The sequence below is a fragment of the Rhipicephalus microplus genome, chromosome 1 (assembly GCF_043290135.1).
Source record: "Rhipicephalus microplus isolate Deutch F79 chromosome 1, USDA_Rmic, whole genome shotgun sequence".
NCBI lineage: Eukaryota > Metazoa > Arthropoda > Arachnida > Ixodida > Ixodidae > Rhipicephalus > Rhipicephalus microplus.
This window is the reverse complement of record NC_134700.1, coordinates 104191365-104204727: the sequence shown is the minus strand read 5'-3', so window position 1 is coordinate 104204727 and position 13363 is coordinate 104191365. Positions and strand designations below refer to the sequence as shown.

General features: G+C 42.2%; 1 protein-coding gene across 1 annotated transcript in view; it reads left to right on the top strand.

Moving 5' to 3' along the window:
- Positions 1–13363, top strand: part of LOC119172022 (uncharacterized) — a 75998-nt gene that overhangs the window by 49719 nt on the left and 12916 nt on the right. Inside the window, exons 8-9 of the mRNA XM_075886577.1 lie at positions 5150–5289; positions 10357–10477. Of these exons, the coding sequence (XP_075742692.1) occupies positions 5150–5289; positions 10357–10477 (261 nt within the window). The remainder of the gene's footprint in view (positions 1–5149; positions 5290–10356; positions 10478–13363) is intronic.

Below are 13363 nucleotides of genomic sequence, written 5' to 3'. Positions count from 1 at the left end.
TCTCGAATTCTGGACGCATACCCTAGGTATTATTATTCTCTGCGCTCTGCATTCAAGTAAGGCTTCGCCCCTGGCTAATTCATCTTCAAAAAAGCAGCGCAAAAGCGCTGTTTGTTGATGTTGATGACAGATTGTCCATTGTCCTCTCCTGTACTGTTTGTTGGAAAAGATTTTTATTCAAACAGTGGACGCTTTTTACTTTGTGTAGGCAGCAACTTTGGTGTGCGATATATATATATATATATATATATATATATATATATATATATATATATATATATATATATATATATATATATATATATGAGATATAACAGACAGTAATGCCAAGGAATGTACAGGGGAAGTTATTAACATTAATGGAATGTAAATAAGAAGAAAGAAAAGTGGATGAAAAAATTACCAACTGTAAGCAGGAATCGAACCTACGACCTTCGAATTACGCGTTCGATGCTCTAACCACTGAGCTATTACAGCGGCACTCCCTCCATCCACTTTTTTGGGTTTATCTGTGAATTTAGAAGTAGGAGCGACAGTCAGCGCCATCTATAAGCCAAACAACGAGTGTGAAAACACTCTTATGCGCATGATTGGCGTCACGTAGCACGTGAACTTATTATGAGCAGGCAGCTGACTAATTGTCCCTCTTATACAACCTAAACACACCAAGTCTCTCAGTACGAGACCCTCGTTCAATGAAATAAGGGAAAGAAGTGTATACCTAAGGGCTCGTTTTTCCGTGTTTTTAACACAATAATAATGAGATATAACAGACAGTAATGCCAAGGAATGTACAGGGGAAGTTATTAACATTAATGGAATGTAAATAAGAAGAAAGAAAAGTGGATGAAAAAATTACCAACTGTAAGCAGGAATCGAACCTACGACCTTCGAATTACGCGTTCGATGCTCTAACCACTGAGCTATTACAGCGGCACTCCCTCCATCCACTTTTTTGGGTTTATCTGTGAATTTAGAAGTAGGAGCGACAGTCAGCGCCATCTATAAGCCAAACAACGAGTGTGAAAACACTCTTATGCGCATGATTGGCGTCACGTAGCACGTGAACTTATTATGAGCAGGCAGCTGACTAATTGTCCCTCTTATACAACCTAAACACACCAAGTCTGCCAGTACGAGACCCTCGTTCAATGAAATAAGGGAAAGAAGTGTATACCTAAGGGCTCGTTTTTCCGTGTTTTTAACACAATAATAATGAGATATAACAGACAGTAATGCCAAGGAATGTACAGGGGAAGTTATTAACATTAATGGAATGTAAATAAGAAGAAAGAAAAGTGGATGAAAAAATTACCAACTGTAAGCAGGAATCGAACCTACGACCTTCGAATTACGCGTTCGATGCTCTAACCACTGAGCTATTACAGCGGCACTCCCTCCATCCACTTTTTTGGGTTTATCTGTGAATTTAGAAGTAGGAGCGACAGTCAGCGCCATCTATAAGCCAAACAACGAGTGTGAAAACACTCTTATGCGCATGATTGGCGTCACGTAGCACGTGAACTTATTATGAGCAGGCAGCTGACTAATTGTCCCTCTTATACAACCTAAACACACCAAGTCTGCCAGTACGAGACCCTCGTTCAATGAAATAAGGGAAAGAAGTGTATACCTAAGGGCTCGTTTTTCCGTGTTTTTAACACAATAATAATGAGATATAACAGACAGTAATGCCAAGGAATGTACAGGGGAAGTTATTAACATTAATGGAATGTAAATAAGAAGAAAGAAAAGTGGATGAAAAAATTACCAACTGTAAGCAGGAATCGAACCTACGACCTTCGAATTACGCGTTCGATGCTCTAACCACTGAGCTATTACAGCGGCACTCCCTCCATCCACTTTTTTGGGTTTATCTGTGAATTTAGAAGTAGGAGCGACAGTCAGCGCCATCTATAAGCCAAACAACGAGTGTGAAAACACTCTTATGCGCATGATTGGCGTCACGTAGCACGTGAACTTATTATGAGCAGGCAGCTGACTAATTGTCCCTCTTATACAACCTAAACACACCAAGTCTGCCAGTACGAGACCCTCGTTCAATGAAATAAGGGAAAGAAGTGTATACCTAAGGGCTCGTTTTTCCGTGTTTTTAACACAATAATAATGAGATATAACAGACAGTAATGCCAAGGAATGTACAGGGGAAGTTATTAACATTAATGGAATGTAAATAAGAAGAAAGAAAAGTGGATGAAAAAATTACCAACTGTAAGCAGGAATCGAACCTACGACCTTCGATGCTCTAACCACTGAGCTATTACAGCGGCACTCCCTCCATCCACTTTTTTGGGTTTATCTGTGAATTTAGAAGTAGGAGCGACAGTCAGCGCCATCTATAAGCCAAACAACGAGTGTGAAAACACTCTTATGCGCATGATTGGCGTCACGTAGCACGTGAACTTATTATGAGCAGGCAGCTGACTAATTGTCCCTCTTATACAACCTAAACACACCAAGTCTGCCAGTACGAGACCCTCGTTCAATGAAATAAGGGAAAGAAGTGTATACCTAAGGGCTCGTTTTTCCGTGTTTTTAACACAATAATAATGAGATATAACAGACAGTAATGCCAAGGAATGTACAGGGGAAGTTATTAACATTAATGGAATGTAAATAAGAAGAAAGAAAAGTGGATGAAAAAATTACCAACTGTAAGCAGGAATCGAACCTACGACCTTCGAATTACGCGTTCGATGCTCTAACCACTGAGCTATTACAGCGGCACTCCCTCCATCCACTTTTTTGGGTTTATCTGTGAATTTAGAAGTAGGAGCGACAGTCAGCGCCATCTATAAGCCAAACAACGAGTGTGAAAACACTCTTATGCGCATGATTGGCGTCACGTAGCACGTGAACTTATTATGAGCAGGCAGCTGACTAATTGTCCCTCTTATACAACCTAAACACACCAAGTCTGCCAGTACGAGACCCTCGTTCAATGAAATAAGGGAAAGAAGTGTATACCTAAGGGCTCGTTTTTCCGTGTTTTTAACACAATAATAATGAGATATAACAGACAGTAATGCCAAGGAATGTACAGGGGAAGTTATTAACATTAATGGAATGTAAATAAGAAGAAAGAAAAGTGGATGAAAAAATTACCAACTGTAAGCAGGAATCGAACCTACGACCTTCGAATTACGCGTTCGATGCTCTAACCACTGAGCTATTACAGCGGCACTCCCTCCATCCACTTTTTTGGGTTTATCTGTGAATTTAGAAGTAGGAGCGACAGTCAGCGCCATCTATAAGCCAAACAACGAGTGTGAAAACACTCTTATGCGCATGATTGGCGTCACGTAGCACGTGAACTTATTATGAGCAGGCAGCTGACTAATTGTCCCTCTTATACAACCTAAACACACCAAGTCTGCCAGTACGAGACCCTCGTTCAATGAAATAAGGGAAAGAAGTGTATACCTAAGGGCTCGTTTTTCCGTGTTTTTAACACAATAATAATGAGATATAACAGACAGTAATGCCAAGGAATGTACAGGGGAAGTTATTAACATTAATGGAATGTAAATAAGAAGAAAGAAAAGTGGATGAAAAAATTACCAACTGTAAGCAGGAATCGAACCTACGACCTTCGAATTACGCGTTCGATGCTCTAACCACTGAGCTATTACAGCGGCACTCCCTCCATCCACTTTTTTGGGTTTATCTGTGAATTTAGAAGTAGGAGCGACAGTCAGCGCCATCTATAAGCCAAACAACGAGTGTGAAAACACTCTTATGCGCATGATTGGCGTCACGTAGCACGTGAACTTATTATGAGCAGGCAGCTGACTAATTGTCCCTCTTATACAACCTAAACACACCAAGTCTGCCAGTACGAGACCCTCGTTCAATGAAATAAGGGAAAGAAGTGTATACCTAAGGGCTCGTTTTTCCGTGTTTTTAACACAATAATAATGAGATATAACAGACAGTAATGCCAAGGAATGTACAGGGGAAGTTATTAACATTAATGGAATGTAAATAAGAAGAAAGAAAAGTGGATGAAAAAATTACCAACTGTAAGCAGGAATCGAACCTACGACCTTCGAATTACGCGTTCGATAAACCCAAAAAAGTGGATGGAGGGAGTGCCGCTGTAATAGCTCAGTGGTTAGAGCATCGAACGCGTAATTCGAAGGTCGTAGGTTCGATTCCTGCTTACAGTTGGTAATTTTTTCATCCACTTTTCTTTCTTCTTATTTACATTCCATTAATGTTAATAACTTCCCCTGTACATTCCTTGGCATTACTGTCTGTTATATCTCATTATTATTGTGTTAAAAACACGGAAAAACGAGCCCTTAGGTATACACTTCTTTCCCTTATTTCATTGAACGAGGGTCTCGTACTGGCAGACTTGGTGTGTTTAGGTTGTATAAGAGGGACAATTAGTCAGCTGCCTGCTCATAATAAGTTCACGTGCTACGTGACGCCAATCATGCGCATAAGAGTGTTTTCACACTCGTTGTTTGGCTTATAGATGGCGCTGACTGTCGCTCCTACTTCTAAATTCACAGATAAACCCAAAAAAGTGGATGGAGGGAGTGCCGCTGTAATAGCTCAGTGGTTAGAGCATCGAACGCGTAATTCGAAGGTCGTAGGTTCGATTCCTGCTTACAGTTGGTAATTTTTTCATCCACTTTTCTTTCTTCTTATTTACATTCCATTAATGTTAATAACTTCCCCTGTACATTCCTTGGCATTACTGTCTGTTATATCTCATTATTATTGTGTTAAAAACACGGAAAAACGAGCCCTTAGGTATACACTTCTTTCCCTTATATATATATATATATATATATACAGAAGCGTTTGTGTTACATTATGGAAAGCACCTTTATTAAAAACGCCTTACTATTGAAAACGCGGAAGGTAACCTGTTCACAAACCCTGTTCGTCAAGCTTATGAATAATGCAAACGCAAACAGTTTAGTTGTCATTCCACTACGTAATATTGAAATCAGGATGCACCGACTCTTTCTAATGCTCTGTCCGCGCCAAGTTCCCGAAGCGCCCCTCCTACCATATCTGCGTGCGCATGCTTTCCGTCTTAATGAGCGCTCACTAGATAACTGAGCTCGTCATTTTAATGTAGCTGATGAAGTGCTTTGTTCTGGCATTTCAGAAAGAGACGGGAGACTTGCTACCAGCACAACACACTAGCGCCCTGCTCCGAGCGTGAGCGCAACGCCATCCGAAAGATGGAGGAGGCGATGACTGAGGCGCAGCAGCTGCTCTGCAATGACGACAGGACCCTCCTGAAAAGTGAGTGGGACAGCTGTCGCAGATCGGACACCTGTAGACACGGCCTTCGACTTCCGAAATGAGCCCTCACAACGCGCTGTGTGTCACGCTGTCGTGGCAGCAGACGCACCCGCACGCACTCATGCTACATCATTGTCATGTTATGGCGTCACCCGGCTCGGCTCGTTGGAGCAAACGTAAAGAACGCCAGAAGGGGGACTCTGGGTGGCACAAAAACACGCTTCATTTCCCTGAACGATACGGATATAGCAAGGCGAGGAAGCATCCAGATAAGCAAAACTTCACACACCAAATACTACGCCCCATCACGGCAACTTCAAACTTGTATGACCTTTTCCAAGTCAGTGCATATCTATATGCATGCCCAAATCCAGAGTAACCACTATCGATTGCGCGGCCGCACTATATCGTCACTCACTGCGTCCGTCCCACTTGTCCGTTGTGCTGGTGCCGACTGTCGTTTCGCGCATGATGCAAGGTGCTCGCCTGGCGTTCACTTCTTGCAATCACTGCAGGCAGGCTCTCCTGGCGCGCCTCAGGAGACCCTGGTGCACACGCCGTGGTAGGACAGACGGGCGGCGCGAGCCCGGGCTCGTTGAAGGTCGGCGTCGCACGCGCTGACCAGTCCCGGCAGCTCACCGCGCTGCTGGCCAGCAGGATGCTTGAAACATGAAGGCAGCAGCTCGCCGAGGTAGAAACTCGGGCGGACCGCCAAGCTATCAAAGACTGGTGCAAGACCTCGACCACCTTGAACATCAGCCGTCTTCCCCGTCGTCCTGGCCCGCCACGCCTTCCACTGCGCGCGCCCATTCAATGTGGAATTCTCCACATACACTTTTTGCTTCTTTTTCTTATTCGCTCGTCATCCCTGACATGATAGCCTCCATATTCTCGAGTTTTTGCTGCCCGAAAAATTTCGTCACACCGACACCACACACGTCACACCTCACCTCATTGCACGCTGTCATCGCTTCACCACACCAGCACCGCACTTCACCACAACCCACTCTGTCACCGCGCACATCACATGTCGAGTCTTGTGCACAAACATTATACTTTTTTATCCCACACATCCCATTTCATTGAGTAATACTGAGTCATCCTACCCTGACAAAGGGGTAGAAAAAAATTCATGCACACAATGAAGCATCACACTAGTTACAAAATGTTTTCGTATACATTTATTGTGTCTGTTTTTTTTTTCTTTAGCGCACTGTCCTTACTCTTGTTCCTTGGGTTTTCGGCTGAGCACACTGTAGCTCCTCGTGTGAGTGGGTTCAGGCCTTTCTTCCCGTCGTCTTGAGTAACCTTAGCTCAGTGGTAGAGCATCCGACTCGTTATTCGAAGGTCGCAGGTTCGGATCCTGCCAGTGGCAAGTTATCTTTTCGTTCACGTTTATTTCTTTACATTTGTATTATAATTACTTCTACTAACATTCCCTATAGCTTTCCAGCGCCGGAGTTTTTATTGACACGTTGCACCGCCTTGGTGGCCTTGTTGCAAAACGGGTAGCAGGACTGTGACGGCTACCACGGTCGAATGCGCAGCCCAAAAAGTGCAGAAAACGATTGTGCCACACAGGGGATGGGTACCACCCAAACATCATCTTTTAATCATTCCCGTCGAGGCCATACGAGAAAGAGCAGCGGAAATGCTGCACCTGTAAAACACAACAAAATTTTTACTTAGCAAGCACGTTACAGCTTAGGTGTGTAAAATAATGCTTAGAATTGCACATTTAAATTCAATAAATTACCACATACACAGTTCTAAACATACTAGCAGGAAGAAAATACTGAAAAAATCGTGTATACAGGCGAAGCAATTCACCACTTTTCGCGTACACAGAATCTTATAACACACGGCACGGACGGACGCTTTCATGCCTACCTCCAAAAAGTTCCTCAACGAGCTTTTTTACAGGCGTGTCAGGTTTATATGACGGCCGACCCCAAGCTTGTGATCGGTCTGATGATGATGACGAGTCGGCATCGTTTACTAAAAGTACGAGTACAGCTGCAACTTGTTCGTAATTTCCACTCACGCCACCCTTGCAAGTGCCGCTTAACACTGACACCTCACACTTTGCTATCAGCTAGGAAGACAGTGAAACAAAGAATGATTAGGTGGATAATGTTCAAAACACCGCAAGTAAGATCGCGAAACAAAACGGCTTTTGAACTGTGCGTTAACATGCTACGAGAGCTGCAACTACCGGTTGTGTAAGAAACATTTGCATGCTAGGAGTACTCAAACACTGTTCGTAACACCGCGATGAAACGTGCGATACAAAAAAAGATTTTCACCTCTAAGTCTACGGACTATGAAAACTTTAACTACCGAATATGCACAAGTCTTCTCTCGGCACGGTTGAAAACATCGAAAACAAAAGTGCTAAACAAAACCGCATCTTCCTTGCCACGAAAGCGGTTACTACTGATTACGCAAATAAAGTCATGGTCGCTCAAATGAGCTGCTACTTAGCTAAATGCATCCTCAGATAATAATTAATACTAAAAGCAAGAAAATAAAGCGCAGATACCAAAGACTGACGCGAGCTCCTTCATGCACCATTCCTATACACACCTGTACTTTCACATCGTGAACATAATTTACCGCACAAAGTTTGCGTCCATTCGACAGCGCACTGTCGCGAAGGTACCCCTCCACGAACACCATACTGCTGAAGCCGTTCAGCAAGATAACCGGTGGCATCACTTCTCGTTCGCTACAACAGCCTGCTCTCCAGTCACAGCTCCCGATCTCTTGCACTTCGACAATGCACATAAATTCTGGGCTATAAACATTTCAGAAAAAAAAGCCTGGCGAGAGAGCAGACATAGCTGATAACATGATGCGCAACGTTGCATATGCGTTTCAACGTGGCCCAGTGGGCCTGTCCTACTAGGACTTTTTGAGCCAACTCGTTCGGTGGCACCACGTGTGCATTTTCGACGCACCACCTGGTCAGGGCTGGCTTTATATACTCTCCGTGTCATTACTGTCTGTAGGTTCTGATTATTATTGTGTCTAACAAACCAAAACGACTCTGTAAAATTATAATTTATTTACTGTACTATCAGGTACTTGAGGTACTGTGCTGCTGGGTGCCTCTCATACAAACATATAGCAGTACCAGTTGACAAGTCATAGTGTGCACGGGCCGCTTCGTACTCCAATGCACGGACATGTTAGACATATCGACTTTCAGCGAACTTCGGCGAGTTTGAGCGTATATATATATATATATATATATATATATATATATATATATATATATATATATATATATATATATATATATATATATATATATATATATATATATATATATATATATATATATATATATATATATATATATATATATATATTCAGTAGGAAGTTCAAGGGGTCTGGTACGTATAAAGAACACAAGCGAGTACACGTACGAAAGAGCAATACTTTTATGCCAACGTTTCAGCCGTGGCACGGCCTTCGTCAGGGAATATATATATATATAATATATATAGAATATATATAATATATCGTCAGGGAATATATATATATATATATATATATATATATATATATATATATATATGAAATAGATAATCAGAGTTTCTTCGGGCTACCGTAATAAATGTTATAAACTTCGAAAATAGTGCAGTATAGGAAACAAAACAATAAAATATTTATTTAATCCTAACAGTTTCGGCTGGTGGACCAGCCTTCTTCGGAGGATGTAAGTGAAATGGTAAAAGTTCCCGTAGCAGAGGGTACATCTTTTACAAGAATACCCATTCATTTATTTTCAGTATGACTGGTTGTACAGTTTTCTGCAAGAGAGGGCAGGTGGAGGGAGGGGGAGAGGGCACATTAGCTTTCCAACGTGGCCATTATTTTCCGAAAGCTGGAGCGGGTCGTATGCTTCTTGTGTGTGTGTTGGGGGGGGGGGGGGGGGGCCGATGCCGCGAGCCAGCCGCCGAACCACGCGAACTTAAACTCGATCCATGTGTGGGATGCGAGTAAGCGGCAACATGTTTCACATTGTTCCGTTTTTCTTGGTCGCCTCCGCTGGCGGCGCGTCTTACCTATACGCAGTAACAATGCCAGAATTACCCGCTCGTTTCCGGCGGCTCTCGGTCGCTCCTTTCTAGTTCCTCTCCTTCTTCTGCTTCTTGTCTGTTGCTACCTCGTTCGCCCGCTTGTCTCGTTTTTTTTTAATTGTTTTGGACTGTCTTCAAACTGTGAGGGTGACCCTCTGCTACGGGAACTTGTACCATTTCACTTACATCCTCCGAAGAAGGCTGGTCCACCAGCCGAAACTGTTAGGATTAAATAAATATTTTATTGTTTTGTTTCCTATACTGCACTATTTTCGAAGTTTATAATATATATATATATATATATATATATATATATATATATATATATATATATATATATATATATATATATATATATATCCGCCTACGACTTTTAACTCTCCTGGCCATTTGGATAACGGGATCTATACCACAATCGGTATGGCATAGCATGAGTGACTAGTCATAACATGAAAATCATGACATGCGTGTCATGTAAGAACATGACTACATGCCATGCTCATGATGCACTTGTGGCCGTTTCGCTGGCTTCGCGTGCACCAATTTGGTATTACGTGACGTGAATGGATGACGATGGTATGTGACTGGTGCAAACATGATATTCTTGACATGCGTGCCACGGGAAACATGACTACATGCTTCGCTCATAACACGCTCACGGCCGTTTTGCTAGTTTCAGACGTGCCAAACTTGGTATTACGTGACGTGAATTGACGACGAGTGCAAATGCCACGCGCAAACATTATAATCGTGACATGGAAGTCAAGTATGACACAATTTGCGTCCGGCTCGTAACAGTGTGGTTATTTTAATGTGACAATTCAACCTTCCTCATTCGTACTTCGCATATCATTGATTCCCACTGTACGTGAGATTTGCCTTTTTTTTCCTTAACTTACGCCACTGCTTGTTGTCCGAATAGCAAGCGTATTAGCTGTCATATTTTGACTTGTTTTTTTTTTTTTTTGCTCTATTGCAGACTTGATGCTCAGCTACAAGTGGTGGAAAGTTGACTCTTTCGTAAAATGCTCCACTGATGTCCAAGAGAATTACATCACAGATTATCTTTATGCCACAGCGAGGATCCACAGTGACTGCGGGTATAAATACATTTCATTCGCTTATGCATATGTAAGACTTTTCTATTATTTTATGCTATTCTTGCTACCTATGTTGGGCGCTTACTGAAATGGATAATAAGAAGTGTTCAGCTCTGATTACTGCCGTGGTCAAAGGCACCTTAGTGGCCACAGTAACGGCTATTGAAGATAGAAGTAGATATAAAAAACTATTTCTTATTGGCATGTTACCTTTTTGAATATATGACTATCCCTCCTGCAGCAAGACAGCGTTTTGTAAGCGAGCAAATGTGCATTAAGGAGACAGGGTAAGCAAATATATTGATTTTTCTTTCTTTTTGTGTTTTTTGGAATCTGCAGACTTTTTTGAACCAGAATCAATATTTTGTTGTTCTTAGTACAATCCTGATTTTTTCTCTACAAATGAGATTATGAAACTTGTGTGGTGGCTTGTTATCCCCCATTCTTACGTTCACGGGATTCCTTCCAATCAAAGCATCATAGCCATATGAAGAAGTTATAATTCGCAAGCTGGAATGCATTTGGCACGTTAAGAAAAAAATGGGGCCAGAGCTGCGAAAACGAAGGAAAGTACAGGCATCAAGCTTTTTGTCGGGAAATCTAGATCTGGTCAGGGACGCCTTAGTGGTGTCATCATTGGCAAGCACCAAAACTATTATCATTGGGTCATTAAATGAAATAGAGACAGCTTGGGGAGGACATGTGAGTAGCTGTCCGGTACACATATTTTCCCTTGACATCAAAGGATACCAATCCATCTCAAGGCCTCTGCTTAAATGACGCCGAATGGTGCACCATTCGTTCATAAAGCGCACCTCCCAGCATGTTATTGAGGCTGTTATGCCAAAGTATCTAAAACTAGCTCATCCGGGATTACTTGCTAAATGCCTCCATGAGAATACTTAAACCTAACGAGCCGTCTCACTCCGTGTGGGGGCGCGCTCAAAAAAAAAACGTTTTTCTCGGACACCCGAACACTGAAAATGTGCACTCTTTATGCTGTGCTCACTTTTAAAGATGGCAATATGGCCCGTGTGAATGTGCGGTACTATTTCAAAATTTCGCCAGGGCACTTCACAGTGCAGGGCCCACACACCCTTGAACTGCGTCGACACTTCTGTGCTGATACCGCTGCGTAGCAGGCGACAAATGAAGTTTCGCCGGAAAAGCTGGTTCAAAACAAAATTAAAAAATAATTTTGGTGATGAGCATCTAGGGCGCCTATTGAACAGATCCGTCAATTTTCTGATATGTTGTAGTACTTTAGAAATAATGCACACTTTCAACTTTAAATGGGATAATCTCAGAACATGATTTTATTGCGATAGCAATTATATGGACACACTCGGCTGGATTTCGCCGCTGGCGTCGACGTCGATGTCATGCACCTTATATATATATATATATATATATATATATATATATATATATATATATATATATATATATATATATATATATATATATATATATATATATAGGAAAACGCAAGAAAGAAAAAGAATCCTAGATAAAATATTCCAGTGCGCAGAACCGAACGTGGGACATCCGCGTCATAAATGCGAGGCGTTAACCACTGAGCCACCGAGAGATTTTTCTTTATTGTAGCCATCGAGAGATACCTCCTGCAACGTTCAAATGGAAAGCTATTCATATCTACCACTTACCTCTGTTGGCGGGCACCCTCCGGGGGTGGGGGGGGAACTATTGTGTTTTCAGCATTATCAGCAAGATGGCGCAGTGAGCGCGCGGCGACTCTCATCTCTCACGCGTACTTTGGCCCGCGTAGAGAATAAGGGGGTGTACGCTCGATCACGCGCCCTTATCTTGCAGTAAAGAGAATCGTACGTTTTGGCTAGCCTTTGAGTTTCGTCGGAACGATTCTGTTGTAGTTACCGCGCGCGCAAAGGTCACTGCAATCGTTTTACAGCCTTCGTTTGCGAATAGGGCGCGCTTTTCAGATAGAGCAAAGTAACAACTGAGACGCTTATTCGCGTTAATCTTTACATGTGAGTACGTTTCATGCGCCCTTTGTGCGTGAGAAACGTGGGGCACGTTTCGATCTGCTTGCCATCCTGCGTGTGACCTTTTAATTTGTTGCTATCGCGATCACTCCTTCGCCTTTCTGGCAAAGCTGTGAATTTCCTGTTCCTATGTTCCTTTTCCTCAGCAACCACAGTATTTCAAGTCATACGTTTCGGCCAGCATTAAGAAAGCCTAATATAGTGAATATGCTGAAGCAGAATTGCTGTTGTGTCAGGAGGTGCTCTTCTGCAACAGGACATCTAATAGATATAAGCAAGTGATGATTAGGTACCTGAAGCAAAATATTTCAAAACAATGGCATAAAAAGTTTCGTACTAATTGTGCTTCATTTAGAAGAGGGGTGGCTCAAGATCATAATGATCGTGAAGTAACTACTGTAGCTCTTATGGTTCGAGAAAAAGGTGCATAAACTTCACCTAAAATGCATGGCGGGTAAAGGTATTACCTTGTTCCCTTATGAAAACACGGGTGGTCACTTGACATTAAAATTCCCTTAGCATCTCGGCGCTCAAATTTCTACCCGTGAAAAGGTTTCTATATTTAAACAAATTATCACCAGTACCCGACATCTGCTATGTTGGCATTGCATGCATGGCTGCAAATGCTAGGCTCCTCTTTTGTCCTGTACAAACAGGATATTTCTAAAGGTCTTCGTAATGTCAAAGCTTCTAAGCATGATTTTGATGAATCATTACCGAGGTCACTACAAATCAGAAGATACACAAAAATTCGGGGATCTTTAAGCTCGGATTTTGGGAGTTGAACGTGGTAGTGATGTCTTGTTACAAGTGCTAACTACATAGTTCATACTTTTTATTGTATAATAATACTCAAGAGGTT